This window comes from Rhinolophus ferrumequinum, chromosome 25, assembly GCF_004115265.2.
Source record: "Rhinolophus ferrumequinum isolate MPI-CBG mRhiFer1 chromosome 25, mRhiFer1_v1.p, whole genome shotgun sequence".
In the NCBI taxonomy this organism is placed as follows: domain Eukaryota; kingdom Metazoa; phylum Chordata; class Mammalia; order Chiroptera; family Rhinolophidae; genus Rhinolophus; species Rhinolophus ferrumequinum.
This window is the reverse complement of record NC_046308.1, coordinates 39,480,961-39,508,601: the sequence shown is the minus strand read 5'-3', so window position 1 is coordinate 39,508,601 and position 27,641 is coordinate 39,480,961. Positions and strand designations below refer to the sequence as shown.

Genomic DNA, 27,641 nt, shown 5'->3' with positions numbered 1-27,641 from the left:
TCCATTAGAAGGCTCCAGCCCCCTTCCCCAAGCAGGCAAGGGAAGGTATAAAAGTAAGAGCTTTTGCGTCAGTCACTGGGCACCCCCATTCGGGACCCCCTCCCGCTCGGGAGCTGCAACCTCTTCTCCTGCCTCTAATAAACTATCTTCCTTTACAACTCTTTACCTCTCCCTGGTCCGTGTGTCCATTCTTTGGCTTCACGAGACACGATCCCGGCCCACACCCAGAAACTGCCGGCAGATCCAACATCATGTACATCATTTGGGGACTCACAGAGACATATTCCTACTTCAGTGGCTACCAGATTGTACAGGGTAAGTACAGAATAAGAGGAGACAGGGATTCACATGATCAGATATGAGTGTTAGAAAGTTAATTCTGGCTATATTGTTGGGACAGAGTCCCAGAGAGCAGTTTCCAGGCTCTTGGCCTCACGTGGAAAGGTGCTGGCTTGGGTCGTGGATGGCCGTCAGCTTTGGCTAGTTGGCCGTCAGCTGTCACCAGTTAGCCAATTAGCCACTGATATAACTGCTGCAGCTGCATTGGTTGGTAAGTCAGTGGGTTCGTAGGCAGAAAAACGGATAGCAGGTTGCAGGTCGTGTGGCTCCAGCCTCCAGTGAGACTATAGTGCCACCAGTGAGACTATAGTGGTATGATTCCCCTATCTATGGCTCCGTGGGTGTTCCTTTTTTGCCTAGCCATATCCTGCGTTCTTATGTGGGGAGCGGGAGCAGAGACCCTGCAGGTCGCCTTACACGACAAATGGCGCATTGAGCAGGGTCTCCCGCATGACAATTGTGGAGACAGACGAGATGGGTGGAGACACTGATCTTGGCTTTAGGAGTTTGCTCTATAAGGAGAGAGAAGGGAACAAAAGAAAAGTGACTCGATATCTCAAAGAAACGAAGAAGTATATAACTAATTATACCCAGTCACACATATGTTTATTTACCTTGTACACAGTATTTGTTAAGAGTAATGATCCACATTTCTTGTCTTTTTCCTAGTTGCTCAGAGGACTTCCTGAGTATTTCTGGGTATCCCCAAGTGTACCAGAGCTCACAAGTAAGTCTATCACTAAAGTGTCAATGCAACCTATACCCTGTCCTTCCTCCTCTGTGCATATTTCACTCTGCTCTTCTCATGGTCCTTGCCATTGAGGTTATTTTTTTTACAGTGATCATGCCAATGACCCCGATGCTCCCAAAGCCATTAATCTTAAGGTGCCAGAAAGACACTCTGCTCTCTGCAGGAGAAGGAAAGCCTCCACCTCAGCAAATTAAACTAAACATTGCTTGGTTCACCCTTCCCTTGATCCTCAGAAGCACTTTCTTTAATCAGGTCTTTAAAGCTCCCCCACCCCCAACTCCTTTAAGCCCTACTTATAATGGGGTAAAACAAAACAAAACAAAAAGAGAGACTTAAGTCCCTGGGAACAGCCATTGGATCCCTCCTAAAGAATTTAGTCTCCCTGCCTCTAGGAATCGATAAATACACGTGCATGCACATCACAACCCCTCACCTGCTCCCTGACACACACTACATAAAAGCACGCACACCTCATGCAACAGACCTCTTCAAATCCTAACACTTAAACTAACATATCTACACAAGACTGAATTCTCTTCAGGGCCAGCCAACACCATTCCTATTCTGTGTATGTTCCTGCAAAAGAAATGCTCAAAGAAGTCCAATAAGCAATCACAGCCCGACAGTCAAATATAATGTGTATAGAGCTGGAGCCATAGTAGAACATAATGTGAAGTGCACGAACTTTCCTTTGGTGCCAGCTGACCTGTATTCAAATCTTAGTCTGGTCACTTTTACTAACTGGGTGGTTTGGGGAAAATTATTTAACCTCTGTGAACTTCAGTTTTCATATCTACAAAATACCTACTTTTGGAAGGTTGTAAAATTAGAAGTAGCATATGTACAGTGCCTGGTACCTACAAGGAGCTCAGTAAACGGAAGCTGCTATTACTACATTGGTGCTAGAGCATTGAAAGCTCAGGATGCCACAGACCTTGGGAAGGGCACGCAGAATAAAGGCCAGAGTGCTACCACATCCTCATACAAAAGCATCCTGGGATGGAATTAGAGCTCACCTAATGAGGACCATTGAATCCAGAGACAGGAAGTGAGTTGATGAGGGTCACAATGCAAATTAGTGACAGAATCAATACAAAATTCCGGATAAGTCTGGAGAGGTCCTCAATGTTCTCAATGCTCAATGTTGGACGAGCTCAATGCTCGTTTTTTACATGGCAGCAGTCTCTCAGTGGTCCACCCTCTGCTCTGACCTGCCCCTATTTCACTCTGATGTGAAAATCTGTACTCTTCCTTTGCACCCAGGGTGTCCCCTAATGACGCGGAAGAAAAAAAGCAAAGTGTGTTTCTAGTGACGACTAGCAGTACAGACATCTCGACGCCATGGCAACCCGAGATTGGTTGGCGAGGACTCACTCCTCTGGTGCCCCCTCCCATTCACGCAGCGGACGTGACACGTGCGACGGGTCACGTGTTGTTGTTGGGCCGTGAAAGCTGCTTCCGGGTCAATGCAGGACACTGGGTTCCTGCGGGCCGAGTGGGGTACGAGGTGAAGCGGAGCGGGTCCGGGGCCGACCGGGACCCCGCCGGAGGCTGAGCGGCGACCACGGCGGTGGCCGGGAGGGAGGGGAAGAGAGGCGCAGCCCGCGGAGCCGCCGCAGCAGCTCCCCGCCTCCCGGGCTGAGAGGGTGAGTGGAACCCCGGCCTGCCGCCTCTGTCGGGTTCTTGCGGCCCGAGGCGCTCCCCTCCGGAGCCTGGAGCGGAGGGTCGCTCCTGCAGGGGCGCAGTGTGAGCAAACACCTGCAGGATCTCCGAGCGGGACGAAACCTGTCTGGGAGGAGGAGATGGATGGGGCACCTGTCCGGGACGACAGGGAGGATGGGCCTGGTCTGCGCTGGGCGGAGCGGGGCGGGCCTGGGACCGGGAAGGGAAGCCAGCCCCGCGTGGGGAGGGCTTGTGGAGGAGCCAGTCTGAGTTCTGGGAGAATCCTGGCTTCTCACTGAGCCCCCAGGGCGTGGGGGGTGGGGAGATGCCCTCTGTCTGGCGGGAGACGGAGAGGAGTCTGGGGCTGCTGGGTGGGGAAATGGGAAATGGGAAATTTGTCGCGGAACCACTGAAGGAAAAAAAATAATAATAAAGGACGTGTTCTCTGGGAGGTTCGCGGGCGGGCATTACCAGGCTCTGGGGACTTTAAGCCTGCTCCTTTCAGGGCTGATAAAAGGATGCGGTAGTTCATTAAAGGCTCTGGGGAGAATCGTTTTGCCCCCAAGTTGGGAGACACTGAGAATGAGGGAATTGGAGTAAGATGGGGCCTAGCAGGAGAGTAGTGTGGAGCTTTATTATCTGTTGAGAATGGGGCCCTCTCCTAGAAAGACATCCTGGGAATGGGTGAAGCGAGATTTAATACTGTCTTGTCTTGGTACACACTGATTCTGGAAGTTGTACTTAAGGAAAGTTGATGCACGAGTTGAATTGTTTACAGTCAGTGGAGGAAGGAGGAGCTCTATTCTGAAGGTTGCTAACCTACAAGGAGTTTGTTGGCCCTGTCTAGGGCTGTGGGGAAATTTGCTAACCCTACTCTAAATACAAGAATAGCTGAGGGAGCTCTTTTCATGCTGCCCTAGAGTTCTTAAATTGGTTCCCAAGAGTCCCATCTTAAGCAAAGAGATTATGTGTAGGTGCTGAGGACTATTGAAAACATTCAGCCTTTGGGTCTTGAGGTATTAGACCTAGATCTCTAGAATAGGAGCTTCCAAACTTTTTTTGTATCATGCTCCATAGTAAGAAATACATTTTGATCATGATCTAGTACATACTACCTGTATATGAACAAAAAGTTTTCACAAAATAATATTTACCCTTATTACAAGTGGCGCAGTCTAATAGTTTCTAATGTATTCCATTTTTTTTCGTTAAAAGATGCAGACAGAAACCCACTAAATTGATTGATGGATCACAAATTACAATTTGAAAAACTTATTTTTCAGTCTCCAAGGCACATTTCTCTGGCTTCATTTAGTGTCCTCGTAAGCTTCTAGAGAGCAAGGACGATGACAAGGACCAGGTGCAATTGACTGCTTCATTTGTTTAAATATTTATAATATAGCATATTTGACTGGTGATTTGTACCATAATCCTAATCTTTGATGTCTGAATGTTGCTTGATCATTTGATGAAATTTTTGAATTCATTGGCTGCTTTAATTTTCTCTATCCTTTGTTGTATCTGAGAAACATGAGACCTAGTTTCGTTTAGTTGATTTATCCCTACAACATAGTTAAGGTAATTTTATTTTAATGTTACAGTGTTGTAAATATGCACTGATTTGCTTTTCTGCTATTTAGAAGAAATATATCAAGCTGAAAACTAAACTCTCCTTACTCCAATAATTAACATATGGTCTACTTCTGTGTGTTTAAAGGTATACGGTCTCAGGGCTTTGGTATATGTTTTAAATTTAATCATAAACTTAAGTATAACTTTGAGTCAGTTAACATCTTAATTCCCCCCATGAAAATGTTGTTTTTATCTGTTTATAGAGTAGGTAAGGTCTTTATATGAATAGATTGTAATAAATGTTAATGAGTGCTAGTGAGCCAAATGAGAGGCCTACATAAGTTTCTATGTTAAAAGTCCTTTTAAAAGTTGCCACACAGACTATTGATGCAGGATGTTGAGTGTCAAATGACGTGGTTGCCTGGTTTTGGTAGGTAAATATCCAGGGTATATGTTTAAGACCAGTTTAAGAGTGTTATTTTTTGTTGAGGATGCCTTCATATTACTGGGAACGTGGAATTCAAAGGCACAGCCATCAGGAAAGAATTGCTCAAATTAAACTTTATCAGTGGGGCCACATTCTTGATTAAATGCCTTATGAAAGCATTCTTTTCATTTTCAAACTTTGTGTGTTGTAAAATATATCTTTCTTACCTTTTAATTATCTAGTGACTGTATCTTGGTTATTGATGAAAGGGCTATGTTGTCATGTATCAGCAATCCTTTAAAAATTATCTTTTAATCAGGTAAATAGTTGTTTTAAAATATTTATCTTTAAAGAATGTTTAAAAGTTTTCTTTTTGTGGTAGATCTTTGAAACATTAAGAAAGATTCTCATTGATTTCATTTTTTCTTTTCTGTGAATCATGTGTACCTATCAATAAACAGTTGTGGAGTGATTTACTCTGAGTGATTATGTGTGCTTTTTTAGTTTTCATTTCTTTTGAGCCTCAGACTCTTAAATATGTCCACCTATATCAGGCTCTTTTCCTCTTCTAATTTTTGCTTCCAAACTGCTGTGGATTGGAAATTAGTTGCTCACATTTGTTAGAACTCTGTGTAACATGAGATTGTGTAGCTCTGAGTAATGTTCTTTCATTTATATACTATATATAATATGTATATTATATATAATATATACATTATTTTTTTAGTGGATGAACTGTGATGTGTTTTGGCTACTCATGGGCTGTATTTTAAATAAATGAACTCTATATATTTTGCATCTGGTTAGCTATATAAGAAAAAGTTCCAAAAAGTAACATGAAGCTGATAGTGATACAGTTTGAATTCAAGGGGTGAAAAAATTGTTCAGCTGTGATTGATTGCCTTTGCACTGCATGCAATGTCATTAAGAGTTATCATTCTTCCCTTTTTCAACTTTCCCACTACCTTGTTCTGACTCTTATTTCTTTGAAATTAGAATGCTAACAGACTAACTATGCCCTTGGTCTGTTACTCTTGTTCTGCCTCATCTTGCATAGCTTCATCAGAGCTCTAGCCAAAGAATATTGCTATCATTTATCATTTCCTTCCTTAAAAACCGTTAGTAGCATCACAGTGCCAGCACTGAATAAAGCCCATACTGTTTAGGGTGAACATTGAGGGCATTCCACAGCTTCTACTTTTTTTCTGACATTTTTCCATCCCTAAATGCAGATCCTCTGTTCCTGCTAAGCCGAAGCTGTCTGCTCATCGTACCTGCTCATTGAACCTTTCTTTGTATGTAACATTATTCCTGAAAGTCTGCAGGAAATGTGTTTCCTTTCTAAATGAAATCCTACTCATCTTCCTTTTGTTATAGATGACCCTTCTTCCTCAAGTCTTTCTTGCCTGTATTGTCTATATTGCTTTTCCTGAATTGCTTTGTATTGTTTGTGTACCTTGTTTTTACCCCTTTTAAATTGTAAACTCATAGAGCACAGGAAACTCAAATATCCTTGAATCTTAGGGACAACTAGCATAGGATTTATCAGAGTATAGTTCATGGACCAAGTGAATCAGAACTGCATGAAGTTAAGATTATAATTGCAGGTCTCTGAAAATTCCACCCGAGACTTACTGAATCAAAATCTAGGAATCTGCCCATGTGATTCTCCTGTACAGTAAAATTTGAGAATCACTGACCTAGCATGATGTTTTAAATTACAGTAGGTACATACATACAATTTCTGAGCAAATGATGTAAATGAACTGAGCAATATTAATTCAGCAGGTTGGTTTAATTTTAGGGCTTTGGAGTCAGGTAGCCTTGATTTGAATCCCATCTGTCAGACTCACTAGCCATTTCACTGTAGCATCTTTCCTTTAGTTTTCCAATCTGTTAAATGGGGTTAATAATAGTTCCTCTCATAAGGGTGTTGTGAGATTTGAATGAGAGAACAAGTAAAAGAACACAATACAAGGCACATAGTAAACTCAATAGATTCTATCTGCAGTTGTAACGATGGTCATCTAATGAAAAGTGTTGAGAATAGGTTCCATGTCAATCATTATTAAGCAGATTGCTCATTGTTAACAGATAGTGGACCTTTATGGTATTTAAACTCATACAGGTGTTTTTGCCTTCTTTAGAAGTATTAGTATCAAATTAGCATGTTACAATCTCCCCCTTCATCACCCCATTGCCTGAAGAATGAAGTGCAAACTTTTAAACAGAGGGCCTTGATTGGGGAACAGTGTGCACTTCCAGGACCTTTTCCAAGCCAAGCTGTTGTCCTCTCATTCCTAGTTGTGGAGGGCACTAGCTGTTCCCCTTCCCCAATAAAATCTTTAAAAAACAAACAAACAAAAATAAATAAATAAAAAGCTTTCTTAAAAAATAACAAAAAACAGAGGGCCCTAGATCCTTACCATCTGGTCCTGCCCACCAGTTTTCCAGCCTTCCTCCCATACACTCCATAGCAGCATCACTACGTTTCTCACTTTCACTTATTTGGGCCTTTACATGTACTTTATTTTTTATCTAGGCGATTCCTGTGGCTCTCTCTCTTTTTTTTAAGACTCGGTTTTGTGTGTAGCTGACCTCCTTATTGAAGACAGTCACTCTCTTGATGTTCTCAAAGTGCTTGGGCCAGTCTTATGTGTTACCTTTGTATACATTTGTCTTTTGGAGGGAAAAGTATTTAGTCCTGGCATATGTTCTTGGTACATTTTAAATGTTAATTAGCCTACCTCTATTAGAGACTGAAGATGTTTGGTTGTTATTTGACTCATATAAGCTCTTTCATTTGTCTGGACTTTCCTACTCCCAGCTTTTATCATAATAACTACAATTTATTGACCACTTACTACATGCCAGGCACAACTAGGTGCTTTAAAAACTTACTTTAATCTTCACAGTGACTCTGAAGTAGCTATTAATAGCTCCATTTTACAAATGAGAAAGCAGGCATAGAGAGATAAGTAACTTGCTCAAATTTCAATGCAGATTCGTAATTGAACTCAGGTCGAACTGAAGCCCATGTTTTTAATCACAGTGTTCTTCTAAAAACAGGAGATTTAAGCAGATGACACAGCCAAAACTCAGGATTGTGTGCCTGTGTGAAACTTTAATAATCACTAATTCCTTGAGAAGGTGATCTATTACTAGTACCATTGAGAAAAGGATTATTTAAACTAAAATTCTTCCTAAATTAATGCTTTTCCAGTGGTTTTCAAAGTTTCTCTTTCCATCTTGTCATACTCCTGATTGGTGTATTTGATTTTCATTTCACTGCCAGAAGATACTCATTTTTTTTCAAAGTAAAACTCACTTTTTCATTCATCCAACAAGTGTTTGTTGCCATTTGCCAGACACTGCTCCATGTAACACTGGACCAGACCAACAAATCCCTGCTTTTGTGGCACTAGGTTCTGGGGGAGAGGGACCTAAAAATAGCACAGATTGTGGTAAGTGCTGTAAAGAATGAAAGGGTGAAGTGGTAAGTGATTGATGGTAGCAATGGTGCTATTTTTAATGGGGTGGTCAGAGGCAGCCTCATTGAGAAGGTAACGTTTGTGTTTATATTTATTTGAGTCTTAAATGCTGGGATGAAGCCTGCTAAGCCAAGAGCCGTGAAAAGGGCATTCTTATGAACATGTTAAGAGAGAATCAGCTTGGCAGGTTTGAGACTAAGAAAGCCATTCTGGCTGAAACCTTGCGAGCTAGGTGAAGAGTCGGGGAGCTAAGGTTAGAGAAGTAAGCAGAGAACAGATTAAATGAAGCCCTGAAGTCGATGATAAAGGGATTGGATTTTATTCTAATTGTGAAGGGAAGCCACTGGAAAGTTTAAGGACGTGATTTGACTCGAATTTTGAAAAGATCACTTGGCTGCTTGGTGGAGAATGGATTGTACCTAGTCAGCAGGGAGGAAGCTATTGCAACAGTCCTAGTGACAGGTTGATGGAGGCTTGAACCAGAGTAAAGTTAAAGTAATGGAGATGGAAAGAATTGGGGTGTTTTAGAGGTACTGTTGATAGGTCTTGCTGATTAATTACATGAGGGTGTGAGGAAGAGAGAAATTGAATACAACTCTAGAGTTGGGAACTGGTAAGGAGGAATAGGTTTGAGGAGGGAATTAAGAGTTGTTTTTGGCCTTTGTGTATCTCCTTGATTATATCCCCCCACCCTCCAAGGATACCAGCCATTCTGAATTTTGTGTTTATTATTCTCTGACTTTTCTTTACAGTTTTTACTATCTATCTATCTATCTATTTATCTATCTATCTATCTATACATATATATATGACCCCAAACAATATAACTAATTTTCTATGTGTTTTAATTTTGTATAAGTGGAATTGTATATATTCTTGTGATTATTTATTCATTCAACATTGTTTTTTTTTTTAATTTATTTTTTTAATTTATTGGGGTGACAATTGTTAGTAAAATTACATAGATTTCAGGTGTACAATTCTGTATTACATCATCTATAAATCCCATTGTGTGTTCACCACCCAGAGTCAGTTCTCCTTCCATCACCATATATTTGATCCCCCTTTACCCTCATCTCCCACCCCCACCCCCCTTACCCTCTGGTAACCACTAAACTATTGTATCTATGAGTTTTTTTGTTTGTTTGTTTTTTGTTTTTGTTTTTGTTTTTTTCCTTAGACGTTTATCATTTATATCCCTCACACTGTGAACCCCCCGCCCCCCATCCACTATCCCTCTAACATCCCACAGAGCCATCCCATTTCCACTATCTCCACTCCCAATGCTGTACTCCGCCTATTGTAAATGTATACATACATATATATACATATATATAATATTATAGTTGGCATTCATTATTGTTCAGCTTCAGGTGTACAGTGCATTGATCAGGCATCTACATCTTCCCTGAGATGGTCTCCCAAATGGGACACGTGTCCATCGGATACCCTACAAAATCTTTACATTATTGATTACCTTCCCCAGATTAATTTTCAAAACCCCGTGGCCATCTTGTGGTCACTGATTGTTTTCTAATCCCCTCACCTTCCTCTTTACCCCCACCCCCCCTACCCATCTAGCAACCCTCAGTTTTTCCTCTTTGTCTCCAAACTGTTTCTGATTAGTTCATTCACTTATTCTTTTCTTTAGATTCCGCATATAAGTGAGATCATATGGTACTTATCTTTCTCTGTCTGACTTATTTCACTTAACATAATGTTCTCTAGGTCCATCCATGTTGTTGCAAATGGTAAGATTTCTTTCTTCTTTATGGCTGCGTAGTACTCCATTGTATAAATGTACCACAGTTTCTTAATCCAGTCATCTACCGATGGGCATTTCGGTTGTTTCCATGCCTTGGCTATTGTGTATAGTGCTGCAATAAACATAGGGGTGCATAAAGAATTTTGAATTGGAGTTTTGGATTTCTCCGGATAGATACCTAGGAGTGGAATTACTGGATCATAGGGTAGTTCCATTTTCAGATTTTTGAGATACCTCCATACTGTTTTCCATAGTGGCTGCACCAATCTGCCATCCCACCAACAGTGCACAAGGGTTCCCTTTTCTCCACATCCACGCCAGCACTTGTTGTTCAACATTGTTTTTTAAAGTTCATGTTGATGAGGAAGTAATCATAGGAAACTGTCAATTGTTAAATTCCTTTGCTGTATAACATTTCATCTTATGACTATATCACAGTTTATCCAATTGCCCGTTCTTGGAGGAAAGGTCCTTTTTTTTCCCACCTGGATTTTTGTAATTTCAAAAAATACTGTTGTGGTGGACTTTCTTTAGTTGTCTCCTGCTCCTGAACAAGTTCCTATAGATTTTACATTGAGAAGTAGAATTGGTGCATGTTTCACTTCACTAAACTGTGATAAATTGTTTTACAAGGTATTTGCATTCATTTGTATAATTTGTACTAAGGTATTTGTACTCCTATTAGCAATGGAGGAGTTCCCATTCTTCCCCATTTTCTGCTACACTTGGTATTGTCAGTTTTCAAATTTTGCTAATTTATATAAAATGGTATTCCATTGAGATTTTGATTTTTGTGTCTGAATATTATTGAACTTGAATATCTTTTACACGTATTTATTAGTCATTTGAATTTCATCTTCTGTTAAATACTTGTTCGTGTCTTTTGTCCATTTTTCTATTGGATTGCTTGCCTTTTTCTCCTTGTTTTTGGGAGTTCTCTATATTAGCTACATGTAGGTTTCCAGGCGGGAATTCCCGCCTGTTCTCAGGAATTTTTTTCGCTTTCCAGTACCTGAATCCCGAGATATAAACTGTTTCCTGTTCTCCATGATGAATCGTTTCCACAAAGTGATGGCCAATACTACCAACCACCTGGGTTCAAGGAGCTGATTTTCCCCATTTCCTGATCAACTTTTTTTGGGATTTGGGACTGGAAAAGTGAAGAAAATTCCCAAGAACGGGCGGGAATTCCCACCCAGAAACCCTAGCGATAAATAGGAAAAATGTCTAAGAGATACACTGTGAGTAGTATGTTTATTACCAATTGTGGGTGTTACTGGGTTCAAGGAGCCAATTTTCTTGATTTCCTGACCAACTTTTCTCTGGATTCGGGAATGGGAAAGCGAAAATATTCCTGAGAATGGGTGGGAATTCCCGCCTGGAAATCCTAGTTACATGTGTTACAAGTATCTTTTTCCAGTTTCTGGTGTGTCTTTTTAAGTTTTAATGTGTTTTCATGATAATGTGTTTTCATGTTTTTCATTTTACTGGTCAACTTTTCCTTTATGGGTTCTTTTTTATGTTTTGTTTATAAACTATTTTCTTAAATTAGGACCATAAAGCGCTCCTATTAGAAAAACATAACTTTTCTTCTCATAAGGATAAAATTTGTCTTTTACATTTTATCCGGAGTTGAATTTTTTTGTGTGTGAGGTGAGGATCCACTTTCATTTTCCCCAGATTGATACTCATTTGTCCTGAGACCAATTGTTGAATAGTTTTAACCTTTTACTATTGATCTCTGTGCCACTTCTGCCATAATTACATGCACGTGTTTCTGGGCTCTCTTTTTATTCCATTGATCTATAGTCTCCCATCCCCCACCCCGCCCTTCTGTGTTGTTTTTCTTTAACAAAGTACAGTTGATTCTTGTTATTATGGTGCTGTATGCAAAGTTGCCATGAACACTGAATTAGTGAATCTGGAACCATTGCTCCTAGGGGAAATAATAGGGTTAGGTTCCTACCAGCCTGTGGTCACAACATTTTTGTCAACTGATCAATATATAACCTTGTTTTATATGTGTTTCTGTTTAAAGACACCTTATTCCATATATATTCTCAATTCAGTAACTTTGGATTCATAATGAACAGCATTATAGTTCATACCTGAATAAATTGTATCTAAAGGTATTTTCTCCATAAGGCCCATCACTGCCTTCTTGTGCTTAGAAACACTAAATAGCACTTTCACACTACACGTAGAAGCCATTTTCAGTAGTAAGTCACCACAAAAAAAACAACAACACAAAAATATGAAAAACGTGGCACTAAATAGATCCTGAAGAGGACACTTGTTTCAGTATGAGAGCTGAAACAAGAAGGCAGAATGCTACCTTGTTCTATCTTAGCTGGAAATGTGCATGAACACCGGGTGACTAAAATTTTTGTTGCTCTGTGATTATCTGCAAATGACTCCGCAAGTATTGCTGTGAAAATGCTCCAAATATTGATTTTTGACCTACAACAAATTTTAGTGAGTAGGTAAATTTGCAGATAAGGAATTCATTAATAATGAGGCTCGAATGTGTTATGAAATCTTGCAAAAGAGACAGTTTTTCAGGAAATCATAAACTTTAGCACGTTTCCTTCCCACTCATGCTTATATGTATCTTTATAACATTTTATTTTAAAAAATAATGCAACAAATCTCTTAAATATCAAGTTCTGGTTGACAGATGCCATTCTCTCAATAAAGAGACTTCTTTGAGAATATTTTATTATAAATAAAATATTTAATTCATAGGTAAATGAGCAAAGAATTTTAGGAAAAAATTACACGTCTTAAAATGTTGAAAACAATTATAAATTATTAAACCCTTATTTTTGTGACTTATGAGGGTCATATTTTCTTAAAGACACTATTATTAACTTAAGGCATAAGTTTAGTAAAGGCAAGTACCCTTTGGAGGTTGAAATTTAAATTTTGACTCTATTAGTCCCTCATCCGCTAGTGACATTTCTCCCTGCGAATATTAGTAGAGGAATCCAAGAAAAAGATAAATAAAGATTATATACATCATAAACCAAATTTCCCACAAAATGCACTTATTGAGACGTGGCTAATTTATTTCTCACTCACTGTTTAAGATCTGTAAGTGAATTGTTGGCATAAATGTGATAAGTATGCTGAGAGTAAGAATCAGAAATTTTGGACTTGACCTATATTCATCTTTTTTATATAGATATATTTTATTTATTCATTAATTTTTTGAAATATTTTTATTGTGGTAAAATATATATATAGCAAAATGTACCATTTTACCATTTTAAATGTACAGTTCAGTGGCATTAAGTACATTCACATTGTTGTGCAGCCATCACCACCATCCATCTCCAGAAATTTTTCATGTCCCCAACTGAAACCATTCCCCACTGTCCCCAACCCATCAGTCTACTTTCTATCTCTGAATTTGACTACTCACGATACTTTACGTAAGTGGAATCATACAAGCTTTGTCCTTTTGTATCTGGCTTATTTCGCCTAGCATTGTCTTTAAGATTCATCCATGTTGTAGAATTTCCTTTTTAATGCTGAATAATATTCCATTATATGTACATACTGTTAAGATCCGGAATTGTCCCCCTCAGACAGACAGAGAACCCGCACAATAATGCAAGTCACACAGCGAGGTTTATTACCAGCCGGCTGGGGTCCCCGTCTCTGCCCGACGCAGCGGGTTTTTAACAAGGACCCCAAACACTTAAAGCCAAGGGGTTATATAGCATTTTCAAGGCCTTCCATAGCTTCTGAGAGTATAAGATAAACTTACAGGACTTACATAGTTTCAAAGAGTATAAGATTTACTACAGGACAAGGAGACCAGGAGTATAAGATAAGCTACAGGACTTGCATAGCTTCAAAGAGTATAAGATTTACTGCAGGACAAGGAGACCAGGAGTATAAGATAAGCTACAGGACTTCTAGTCGCCATGCTGCAACTGCCCACATCCTGGAATTTTATAATTATGTTGTTTCAGGCTAGGGGCTGTTAACCCTGACCTGAAGATAGCAGTTCTCATGCTAACAGTCTCTTACATGCTAACAGTCTCTTACAATACCACATTTTGCTTATCCATTCATTGATATATCCATGGATATTTGAGTTGTTTCCATCTTTTGGCTATTGTGAATAATGCTTCTATGGAACACTGGTGTACAAACATCTATTCAAGTCCCTGCTTTCAGTTCTTTTGGTAGATACACAGAAGTGGGATTGCTGGATCATATGGTAACCTGTGTTTAAGTTTTTGAGGAACTGCCATTCTGTTACCACAACTATACCATTTTCACCAGCAATGCACATATATTCATCTTTAGTTACTAAACTTTGCCTATTCTGAGGTATGGCATAAATTATTAACTCTTGAATATGAAATGTATAATATGGATACCAAAATCATATATTCAGTGTTAAATCTATTGTGGCTAATGGTTTTGCATAAGAATTTAGTTGTGTTAGGTAGTAACAGTATTTCTGACTCTGCTACTGACTCATTTCTGTATCACGAGATCTCTTAGTTTTGGAATCCCCACGGAGAGGTAGAAGTAATTACGTATTTCAGTGGTAGCTCTGAAACATTTTTGTTCATAAGTACTCTGATCTTAGAGTTCATTAATAAATCTTTTCATATTTTATAAAATACATTTGATACGTACAATCAGAATTGATTAGAAAAGTTATTGGTTAGCACATTTACTGAGTGCCAATTAAGTGCAAAGTTCCAGTCCATAATGCTACAAAGAAACTTTATGATACATATGGTCCTTATTCTCAAGAGCTATACAGTCACAGGACACAAGACATAAACACACAAGAATCACATCACTATGCATGAGTGGTATAATGCATACTGGGTAACATATGGGACAACCATAAAAAGATGCCATACCACGATGTGATTGATTAATTGCCCCCTGAGAGAACTCAGCTCAATGCAAACCAATAATTATGGCAGGAGGTATTTGAAAAGGCTTTATCTCTGAAGTGGACTCTTGAGTTGGGCATCGAAGGGTGGATAAAATTTAGACAGGTGAAGAGGAGAGGGGAAGACCTTCCAGTTAAGGAAGAATGACAGTATAAATGTTAGACAATTTTACTGCCTGAATTATTAATTGGCATTAATTATCATAGTCCTGGGACCAAAAACAATTAGATTGAATCTATTTAACAAAAATTGCCAGTCCCGTTGGGGGGTGGGAGATGAGGGTAAGGGGGATCAAATATATGGTGATGGAAGGAGAACTGACTCTGGGTGGTGAACACACAGTGTAATTTATAGATGATGTGATACAGAATTGTACACCTGAAATCTATGTAATTTTACTAACAATTGTCACCCCAATAAATTAAAAAAAACAAACAAAAAAAACTACAAAAAAAAAAAACAACAAAAAAAAAATTGCCAGTCCCCAAGCCCTACATTAATACTACCATGCTTACTTGGTGGTGATGGGAGTAGGAATAGCAGATGGTAGCAGTAGCAGAAGCTGATACTTATTAAGTGCTTTTTATGTGCCCGGTACTGTGCTAAATTTTTACTCACCACCATTCATCTTCAGCACCCTATGAACTAGAAGTTAGGGGCTATCTATTACCCCTTTTTAGTGATAAGGCAATGGAGACTTAGAGAACCAAAGTTAGTTGCCCATAGTCACACAGAATGGTGGAGTCTAGTCATGATTTACATCCAGGCATTTTGGTTCTAGAACCTGTATTTAACACCACCAGGCAATACCACCATAGGGCAATAATGCAGTAGCACTAAATGTGGAAGAGTCTGGTGAATTTTTTTAATGACCTGTAAACTTTTGCAAACTCGCTGTGTGGCTCATGTTTTAACATTCTGGCAGTCCCTGGTTATGAGCCAGAATGGTTTATGAACTCCTCTAGAACGCTGCAGAGTGATAAACTAGTAGTCTGTTCCTAAAGGGGCCTTGTTTTATCTTAATAGCTTCTGTTGGTGCTCGTGAGTAGAGATAATGGGGTAATCTGTTCTGTAAACAGCTGAGTAATGAATGATCTTAAACTTCTGTATTCATAGCTGAGAGATAGCAGGCACAAACAGTTTTCTGCTGATGAAAACTAGTCCATTCAGGAAATTCATATTCATTCCTTTTTGGCAGGCAGAAGTTGAGAATAATTTTTCCCCCTTGATGACCAGACCATTCTGTACTGCTGCTTTAGTTTTGTGGTTCAGTTACTTTGATGTGGTTATAAGAGTTATTTGCGGTGTTAAGAGTTTTCGTATATTTTAATAAGTTGTATTTCTATGATTTGTGTGCTGTGCCATATATTATTGACATGAAGTACTCCTTTTTTAGTAGTAACAGCATGATGGCTCAACAGATTAAGGATACAGAAAGTATGACTTAGCATGCTGGTTGGGTCACAGAAACCTGAGCCTGTCGCCTCAGTTTCATGTCCTGTAACTAGAGATAAGTGTCAGTATGTCTGTTTCGGAGGGTGGTTGTGGAAAATTACTAGGCTTTAAAATGTTTGTTAATCCCAGTTAGAGAATTAACAAGCTTTTGCAGCGTGGGGCTACTTGGCTTTTGGGGAACATTGACTTGAGGGTAAATGCGTCTACTCCTGAATTTTGATTAAGTGCAACATTAAAACCTTGAGATTTTCCCCAAATTGAATCTGGGCCAGTAGGAAGGGGCTGTATGCAAATTTGAGAAAGAGCTGGGAGGGGAGAGAAGGGTGGAACTCTCCTTGGAAGCTATTGGAGTAAAGGGTATGGTGAATGTTAAGCTTATTTTGTTCTTGCTGAAAGCTTATGGAAATTCTTTTTCTACATCTTAGAATGCCTGATTTAGTAGGGATATAGACAATTGGTTTAAGCCAACATTTCTGGACAATAAGCTACGGAAATAAAGAAAGAAGTGCTTAGAAAAATTTTCACACAAAGGTACTTCAGTTTAAATAGCAATATTTTCTGTATTTTTGTTTCCCCTCAAATACTTTATCATCAAAATGTTAAAATTCTTTGACTAGTACATTTGGATTAGAAATTCAAATGTAGACTATGAGCATGCAAGTTAGTCATGTTTGCAAATGTGCGATTGTAGATGAGAAAACTTTGTTTCTTTTTTCAACATCAAATGTGCCTCATATATGGTATAGTTCTTTATTAAAAAATACATATATCTCTGAGTCTGTACCCACTGATTACAGAGTCACATATTTAGGGATCTTTGGAATAAAGAATTTGAGTTAGATATTTTCTTGTCTGTGGTGCTTTTAAGGAGAAGCTTAGTGCTGTGGTAAAGAAGATAGCAGTGCCTTTCTAATAGCATAATTCAAGGACTAAGCAGGAGTCTGAATTCACATTTTATTTGGCAGTGTTGGATTTTTAAAAAATCTTCCACCTTGAAAAGTTGATGTGCCAGGTTATTACATTTGGATGTGGTTTAGTATACAGTTGGGAAAGAGACTTTGAGAAATAGAGTGGTTCGTAAGTAGGGTGGGAAATCATAGTTGCATGGTGTGACATGATAATGGATTTATCAGTTGGTCTCAAGTTTTGCACTTGGATTGCGTAGAGTAAATTTGTGAACTGGTGAACTGTAATTCTACAGAATAGTTCTGCAAGTTTATTAGAATTATTTTTCTTTCTTTTCATCCCAAGAAGGCATCCACTTAGGTATACTGCATAATGCTCAGGGGAGGTAAGTGGGACAGAATTGCAGGTTTACGTACTTCATGATAAATGAAATTGGGGTGCCATACAGAGCGAGACTGGGTAACCTCATTATGTTGACTTGGACAATGTCCCTGAAGTGTTTTTATGGGAGAGATAGCTGTCATTCATAACTTTAGCTGCAAAAGCTTGTTAATGGAATACTCTGCAAACCTTAAAAATGATTATGTAAATATATGTTTATTGATATAGAAAATTTTTCATGAGCTATTTAGGGAAAAGGCAGATTACAAGACTATCTAAATTAATTTACTTTTTTGTAAAAAAAGTGTATCTACATAGCATGGAAAATGGCCTGGAAAAGTATATACCATAAGTGGCATCATCAACCTTAATCTACTTGCTAAACCTGTTGACCAAAGTTTCCAGGTACGACTGTGGCTATAAATATGCTTCAGCTATGAAAAGCTTTTGGTAACACTTACTTACATGCTTAGCTTAGGTAATAAAAAGGGAAACTACATCAACATGGACATGACATGGTGTTACAGGTTTTTTGCTTATTTTCAATTGCTTATTAAAAAAAAATCAGCATATATATCACTTGTATTTTTTAAAGCAATTGTTTAGGAAAAAACTTATTAATAGGTCTTTATTCATTCATTTAATCTTTCATGGAGGGTAAAGTATATAACTTACACATAGGAGGTCTGACAACTAAGTTTGCGGATTTGTTGCAACGATGTTGCTAACCTTTTTTGACAGGAGAGGGATTATTCATTATAAATTTGTACCAACTGGACAGTTAACCAAGTTTACTATTTGGAAGTGCTGAAAAGGTGTGTGAAAAAGTTAGAGAACCTGAACTTTTTGCCAACAATTCATGGCTCTTGCATCACGACACTGCACCAGTTCACACAGCACTGTGTGTGAGGGAGGTTTTAGCCAATAAACAAATAACTATTGGAACATCCTCCCTACTCACCTGATCTGGCCCCCAATGACTTCTTTCTTTACCTGAAGATAAAGGAAATATTGAAAGGACATTTTGAAATATTGAAAGACATTTTGATGACATTCAGGACATTAAGGGTAATACGATGACAGCTCTGATGGCCATTACAGAAAAGGAGTTCCAAAATTGCTTTGAAGGGTGGACTAGGCGCTGGTGTCAGTGCATGGCTTCCCAAGGGCAGTACTTCGAAGGTGACTGTAATGATATTCAGCAATGAGGCATGGAGCACTTTCTCTAGGATGTGTTCACGAACTTAATTGTCTAACCTTCATATACTTTCCTAACAGCAATTATGTTTTATTGGGGTACACTTATACTGAGGATAGTAAGATTTAGAAAACAAAACAAAGTCCCAGCTACCTAAAATGTCCAAGAATCTGGGAAGGTTTGGGTATAGTGAGGATCTTCCAGAAAAGGAAGCTTTCTGGAGATGAAGTTAAGAGTCCACAAAGGAAAAACTTTAAAAGAAAAAATTAAAAAAAAAACTTGCAAAAATTGAGAAAGCTAGTAATCTTAAGAGATTCTTTGATGCTATCCAGGAGATTTTTCCTCCTGAGACATGTTGTTTTAGTTATTATTGACCTCTGCACCCTTTCCTAAAAAAGACTCGGCGTATAAATTCATCATTTATCCTCTTAGAAAACAGAACAAAATATAACAATTCTCTCTCTGAACACTTGTCCCTTCTTTTCTTCAACTGTCCCATCTTTTCCACTTTCATCTAAGCTTCTCAAAGGCGTGGTCTATAATCACTGTTTTATTTATTTCCTTAACTCTGTATACTATGGTTTCTACTCCCTTGTCTATACTAAAAATACTTCACCAAAGTGAACAAACTTCTAATTGTCCAATCCTTTAGGGGCCTTAAAATTCTCATCATTTTTGACTTATTGATAGTCTACATGAGGATCGGTAACCCCCAAGGATGAAAGAACCCCCATTCTTTTCATGGTGATCAAGCAAAATTTTTTTTATTCTCATCTCTATAGGGTAAAGTTGAACCTGAGCAAGGTCAGTCATAAGCTGACTCTACCGTTCACCCTACAGTCAAATCTCCTGTCTCCACTGCTCCCCCAACATGTATTTTATGTTTTAACAATACCGCTTAAGAGCCCATGTCATGCCTTTTATGCCTGTTTGTGTTCTGTTATTTCCTGTTCCTAGAATGTTCTTCACCCTATTAACCTAATCTTCATCAGCTTTCAAAATGGCTCAAGATTTACCTCTTTCCCTTCCTTCCTTCCTTCCTTCCTTCCTTCCTTCCTTCCTTCCTTCCTTCCTTCCTTCCTTCCTTTCAATGAAAGTTTATTGGGGTGACAAAGGTTAGTAAAGTTACACAGGTTTCAGGTGTACAATTCTGCATTACATCATCTATAAATCACATTGTGTGTTCACCACCCAGAGTCAGTTCTCCTTCCATCACCATATATTTGATCCCCCTTACCCTCATCTCCCACCCCCACCCCCCTTACCCTCTGGTAACCACTAAACTATTGTCTGTGTCTATGAGGTTTTGTTTATTTGTTTGTTTTGTTTTTTTGTTGTTTTCAGTTTCATATTCCACATATCAGTGAAATCATATGGTTCTCAACTTTTTGGCTGACTTATTTCACTTAGCATAGTAATCTCAAGATCCATCCATGTTGTCACAAATGGCACTATTTCATCTTTTCTTATGGCAGAATAATATTCCATTGTGTATTTATATGTACCACATTTTCTTTATTCAGTCGTCTATCGAAGGACACTTTGGTTGTTTCCATGTATTGGCTACTGTAAATAAAGCTGCAGTGAACATTGAAGCACATATATCTTTACAGATAAATGTTTTCAGATTTTTTGCACCCCTTACTTTCTTGATCATATTTCGAAAAGTTAATCACTTTTTATGTTTGAGTTCACTATTTCTGGGTGGTTTATTTCAGGTATGTGTTATTTCCATGTATCTCCTTAGATTGTGGATGCCTTCAGGACAGAATTTGGATTTTATTAATTCTCACTTCTTTAGAGTTATCACAGTGTTTGACATACATGCACTGTCTGGTTTGTGTTTGTTCAACAGACCTAAATGAGACTATAAGCTTTATGAGGACACACATTTTGTGAATACATGAATGGGCAGAAAATTCTAATTGGAACCACTTGATAAAGTACATAAAAGACATAGCAGAACTAACTATATTTGCTGTCTCCATTTTTTTATAAACAAGTAGTAAAGAGATTTTTATTCTCAGATTGTCTTGTAAAGGAAATAGGCACCTAAATGGAGGAAAAAATGACTAGCATGAGTGTCATCTTGTTACTGGAGAGTGGGCCCTCCTCAGCACGGTGTCCAGGTTCTTGGCATCTCGAGCAAAGAATTGAATGAGATACCGAGATAAGGTAGTGAAACCAAAGAGTTCAGAGTGGGCGGAGCAAAAGAAGAGGCACAAAAGGTTCAAAGCCCCCCGCCCCCCCCAAAAAAGGGCTGACTGGCAGGACTTGGAGTTTTTATCCCTTTTTCTCTAGAATGGGCTGTTCCTTCCCTGGCATGGGACCACTTGATTGACACCTGTGATTGACAAGAGGCTATTACCTCATCTTTTTAGACTGTGTATGTTCCTTCCCAGAATTCAGTCTGTTATAATGAACTTCCAGGCGTATGCATGATATTATAATGATGGTATAATGAGGCCCAGGTGAAATGAAGATCGTTGTGACCTTTACTGCACCACCTGAGTGACCGATTTAATCTAGTTGGGATTTTTGTACCCATTTGTTTCCTCATAGGGGTAGATAATTACAATGAAAGGGGAAGTTTTGGGCGGAAAGGGGAGGTCTTTGGACGGTCGCATTCTGTGGGTTGTGCAAGAATGCAGAGACCCGATTCCTATCTTGAGAGACATGATCCCCATAAAATCTCTGTGGGAAGTTGAGGGTTGCAAGGTCTTCTGTATCTGCTTCCTGCTGGGCAGGGGCGTAGAGCTGTCCGTACCTATTGGGGGATTCATGGCACTCTCGCTGTATCTGATCTCAGATGAGAGGAAGGGGTTTAGAGATCCGCCTGCAAGACCGTGTTGCCTTCTTTGGTTGCCACTGGCAGTCTTGCTGGGGTATCCTCTGTATCCCCAAGGCCCCTGAATGAGGGAAAATAGATTTTAATTAATAAATCCGTTAGCTCTATAGAGCCTGTGGCCATTCAACCTGTCCTTTAGGTGGTGTCAGTTGTCCAGGAGCTGGGCCCAGAATGGGTTGGAAAGAATATGAGGCTTTCATGATTACAATCAACAAGTATACTGGCCTGGGGGCCCGGAATGGCTTGGGGGATGTTGGGAAGTCACAGGCTTTTAAGTAGTTATCTGAAGCAGGGGTGAGAGACTTTCTGTGATTCAGGCTGGGAGCAATCTTTAGTCTATTCAGAAACTGATTAGAAGAGTAATCAAAGCCAGGGGCTAAAGAGCTAACAAACTAGGGAAAAGAAGACTTAAATTTTCTATAGTGATGGGGGCTTTTCCTTATCATCTGACCAAAGGAACCTAAAGGTGAAATTGTAGACTGTATCCCAAGTGTTTAACCTACGTTTTGTTTTCAAATATTTGGTAGCAAAATATTGGCAGAGTGTAGTTTTTTCTGCCCTTCTCTGATGAATAGGTACGATTGGTTATTTGTATGTAAATGGGTCCATGCCAAATAACTGAAAATAATTTTAAACTACTTGAGAGTGTTTCCCTCTTCTCCATTTTTATGCTATGAAAATTCTTCCTGGAGATTTAGCCTTATCCTAAATGAATGCATGTTTTGAATTATTGCAGTTTATTTTTTAGAACTGTAAATCAGTTCCCAACTATTTACTATTCCAGTAATTTGAATCCTGCAGGCTTCCTGCTATGGGAAGCACCCCTCTTTTCTTGGTTTCCAGGGTAAGAGGTGACAGGGATGCCTGAAGAGCCCAAAGCATCCTTAGGCTATGCCTTTGTCACCTCTGCCTGGAGCCATTATGGTTCCAGCGTCACAGTAATTTGTATACAGTTTGGGTAATTGGGATGAAATATTTGGTAACTTTTATTAGCACATTTTGGCTAGCAAAGGAAGTGACAGTGAAGCAGGCCTGAGGGTATTGTTCCAATCCTATACACTTCAGAGTGGAGCTTTTGCTTTGCTCTGGTTAAAGCCATGGTAAAGACTAACAGAACTCTACATTCTGGCTCTGTCTGTCATCTTACCCCTTCATCTCAACCCCACCTGTCATTTTATTTGTAGTTTAATTTTGAAGCTTAGGTGTGTTTTGTTCTGCTTTCGTTTTCTTTCCAAGTTTTGCAAAAATAGCTATTTCCTTTTCATCATCTATTTTTCTTCCTCACTCTCCAGTTCCTCTTAAAATTAATATTATATATTCCTCATGGTCCAATTTGGAATTTTTTCCCATAGATAATTGATAATAATGAGGAACTGAAAAAAACAAACCATTGTCATATTAGATCATTCCCAGATACGTCACTTAAAAATGTTTTATATTTTGAAAAAATAACATGAAAAAAAAAAGATGAGGTATTCATCTGGTGAGGTTCAAATGGGTGAGCTATGAAAAGCCAATGTCCTTTCTACACTAGTCCTCATTTCTCTCTGGAGTCAACCACAGGTACTCATTAATTTCTATTTTATCCTCCTTAAGGTGAAGGAAGAATATGTCTCTGTGAGTCCCCAAATGATGTAGGGGACTGAGTGAGTGAGTGCCGGGATCGTGAGACCGAAGAATGGAAACACGGACCCAGGAGAAGCAAAGAGTTTTAAAAAGAGGAGAGTTTATTGAAAGCAAAGGGTCAGAGCTCCCAAGCGGGAGGGGTCCCGAATGGGGGTGCCCAGCGACTGAGGCAAAAGCTCTTACTTTTATACTTTCCCCTGCCTCTTTGGGGAAGGGGAGCTGTTTGAAGAAGGGAACTGGCGCCTTCTAATGAAATTCGTCTACCAGGTTTGTTCTGCTTGCCCGTCCTGAAGGAATTAGCAAAGTAACCCACTCTTATCTATCAGATCAGCTCTGTTTGTCAGGCCTAAAGGAATTTTATGATTAACCTCAGGCCTTGTTACATTTTGTCCTGGAGCAAAGGAGTTATTTCAAAACCTGGAGTTTCAGGATATGGCTGTCTTTGTTTATTCCACCAGGGACCTCCCTGTCTACCTAGAGACATGCTAGCTAACCTGTCTCAAAGGTAGTCTGTGCATATTCGTATAAGCAGATAAAACTATTTTTATAAGATTTAAAATATATATTTTGGGACTCTGTGGGGTAGTATTTACGTTGTGAGTGAGGCTGGTAGTATTCATACTTTAGGAAATATGGTACTCTACTATAAAGTGTGTGTGTGTGTGTGTGTGTGTGTGTGTGTATGTAGTAAATATTGATCTTGTATACCAGCATGGGGATATATTTTGTATATCCTCATTGTTAATGGTCAGACATTGTCTGTTGTCTATTTTCAGTTGCGTTGAGTTTCCTACTAATTTTGACCTGACTCTTTGATTGGAAACATAAAGTGTCAGTTGTTTGATAGCAATTGGGGCACTTAGGTCACTGTGTGTTCTGTCCTGTTAGTAATCTATTTGGCGAAAGTGCACTAAGTACCTTATCCTCCAACTTGCGCTTTATCCTGACTCTCCAAGCACTTTACAAGAGCATATTACAGTCAGGATTTGAGGCACAAAGGAGTTGAAATTGTCACAGGCGCACTGCAAACTTGGTAATGGAACCAAGCAACATCACTCCAAGATGTCTGGCTCCCTGACTTTCAGCACCAATTCAGAACACTTTTACAAATGCATTAAAACTATGCCAAGCGTAGAGGTAGTCAGATGTAATTTAACAGCCATTCTCTCCAGAAAGTCATAGATTACCTACCCTCCCACCCCCAAGAAACCTTTTTAAAGGCTCCAGTTAAAGATCTTTTTCCATCCTGTATTTCCTCATTTTTCAATCTGGTTTTCAATTTTCCTTTCCCACCTACTGTTCCTCCTCAAACTGTCTCAGCAGATTATGAGTAGATTTATGTTACTGATCCGTTTTGCAATCTTAATGTTCTAATTCAAAACCCATGTATTAATGTGTACACTACATTCCTGGAAAGCTGTTCCAATAGAGTATCCTAGAAAATGACCAGTGAAGGCGCCTGGCATTGCTTTTAAGTCTTTGGGGGGGGGGGAGGGGAACAAAACAAAACAAAAAACCCCAGGCTATTTGGAAGAGTTGTTAAAGCATGGGGCCATGAGGAATAACTTTTTTATGTTCCCATGATTGCTTGCTTACTGGGACTTATTTTGACTTGGATATATCTTTAATAATAGTCCCATGCCTCAGTTTGTCTCCATATAAATTGTGTGTAAGATTATTGTCTTTGAATTGAATAGGTCTGAACCTAAGTGGTTCTGAAGCTTCAGGTTAAAAGATGCTATTTAAACTCGGTTACTATTATTTTGACACTGACAGTTCAGCACCCTCACCACACGTTTTATTCCTTTTCAACTGCCAATTGTCAATACTTTGACTTTTTGTTAAACATTCCTAAAAATTCTGTTCGCATTTACTTGAGACAAGTCTTTGATAAGAGCTATGGTGCTGTCACTAATGGTAGTACAATAGTACCTCGGTTTTCGAATGTCTCTGTTGACGAACATTTTGTTTTACGAACGCAGTAAATAGGAAGTAAATGTTTCAGTTTTCAAACATGCCTCGGAAGTCGAACATGTCACGCGGCTTCCACTGAGTGCAAGGTCCTGAGGCCTAGCTGTCGGCTGTTTTCGAACATTTCAGAACTTGAACTGTCTTCTTGAACGGATTACGTTAGAAAACCGAGGTACCACTGTACCTGCTCTATATTGTCTGCTGTTGGAGGTGATAAATTTACATTTCAAAGAAAACCTTTCAATCTGAAGGTTCCTGAAGGCCTAGATGACTCACACAGTTGTTTTGACTCAGTCAGTGCTGGGATACAGGACACAAGCAGACACTTGTCACTCTGCGGGATAGAAAGAACAAACTGTCTTGTGCTAAAACAGGCTATCCTTAAGCTCACAAATGCGGATCCTGACAGATAGCAGCCCTATATTCTCAGGGTGACTTGTGATATACTCATTATGAAATGTATTCCATAGTCTAAAATATTGGTAAATTGTACAAATAAAACTTTGGTTCAGTAAATGGACAGGTGTTTGTACTGGTCCGTACTGGCACAAAAACAGACACATAGATCAGTGGAACAGAATAGAGAGCCCAGAAATAAACCCATACCTAAATGGTCAATTCATTTATGACAAAAGAGATAAGAACATACAATGGGGAAAAGACAGTCTCTTCAATGAATGGTATTGGGAAAACTGGACAGATACATGCAAAAGAATGAAATGAGACCGCTTTCTTACACCATATACAAAAATAAACTCAAAATGGATTAGAGACTTAAATGTAAGATCTTAAATGTAAGATCTCCTAGAAGAAAATATAACTAGTGAACTCTTTGATACGAGTCTTAGCAGTATTTTTTTTATGTATGTCTTCTTGGACAAAGGCAATAAAAGCAGTAATAAATAACTCAGGCAAAGAGCAATACTTGGACTCTCTTTTAAGGATGATTTCTAGCAGCCACCATAGAATATTTCTATTTCATCAACTAGAACTTAGTCATGTACTCGTTCCTAAATAAAAGTAGCTATGTGTACAGTTAAAAATTCTTTGACTATGAAAGAAGATGTGAATGGATTTCGAGGGACAAATATGGAAGGATTCATTCACACTCTTTAATCTAATTTTTAGTCCATACCGTCCTGTTTAGTTCTTTTTCCTTTTACTTACCACATGAACCTTATGCACCAGCCAACAGTCTTCTTGTTATTCTTGGTTGGAAATGATTGCCTCCTCTTCTAAATCTTGTAGTACTTTTAATCTATATTGTAATTATCATGTGCTGAACTGTCTTTTGTCTACATAGTCTACATATGTAGCTTTCTTAAGTCACAAAGTCTCACCATAGTATAAATCTTTGGGGGCAGTTGACCATGTCTTATATGTCTGCAATACCTAGTCTAGTTCCTTATAAATAATTGATTCTCAGTAAATATCTCTTGTATAAGTAAATAAATAATCTTGATGATTTCTTGCTTTCTTGTAGAACTTTAGGAAAGGAAGATGGATCAACCTAGTGGAAGGAGTTTTATGCAAGTATTATGTGAGAAATATAGTCCTGAAAACTTTCCTTACCGCCGTGGTCCTGGGATGGGCGTCCATGTCCCAGCCACACCTCAGGGCTCTCCTATGAAAGGTAAAAAGGTGGGACCTAAAACATTTATTTACTGGAGCTTACTTAGGACATTAAACCAGAATGTTGCCGTTTTTGCAAATAATTTCCTTTATTTTGAATTATGAGTTAAATATTCTTTCTCCCTTGCTATGATTTCAGTTTTTTGAAAAACCTAAAAGGACTTGTTTTCCTCCAGATTGACCAAAAGGCATTTTAGTTGCACTTGTAGAGCAAGAACAATATTGAATGATAATATTTCAAATACATATTCTTTCAAGGAATTTGGAGGGTGCAAGATACTATTAGGTTGGTGCAAAACTTATTGCGGTTTAAAAGGTTAAAAATAATTGCAAAAACCGCAATTACTTTTGCACCAACCTAATACAAGACTGGACTGTGCTCTCAACAAGCTTACAGCCTAATTGGATTACAGGATACTCACATTTACAGAGATATAACACGAGGTAGTTTGTGTTGAGCCAAATGAATGGCACAGTGATTGGGGAAGAAGTTGAGAAGAGAATTAATTCACATGATCTGAAAACAGTTCAAAGCTATGACAGTCGCACTAACACTTCAAGAATGAAATGACAGAAATAAAGTTTGGAGAATATCACCATCATCATCATTATCATCATCATCATCAAAGGACAAGATGCAGATGCGTTCATTAAAAAAAAGAATGTAAAGACATTTTAAGAGAGGGATT

General features: G+C 38.8%; 1 protein-coding gene across 2 annotated transcripts in view; it reads left to right on the top strand.

Annotated features, from left to right (window-relative positions):
* Nucleotides 1-2,548: 2,548 nt before the first annotated feature.
* Nucleotides 2,549-27,641, top strand: part of TBCEL (tubulin folding cofactor E like) — an 83,397-nt gene continuing 58,304 nt past the window's right edge. Inside the window, exons 1-2 of one of the 2 annotated variants that reach the window (XM_033097892.1) lie at nt 2,549-2,736; nt 26,804-26,953. In XM_033097892.1, coding sequence (XP_032953783.1) covers nt 26,821-26,953 — 133 coding nt within the window. In that variant the 5' untranslated portion in view covers nt 2,549-2,736; nt 26,804-26,820. Of the gene's footprint in view, nt 2,737-23,575; nt 23,617-26,803; nt 26,954-27,641 lie in introns of those variants that run through there. The other variant, XM_033097893.1, reaches the window with a different exon arrangement.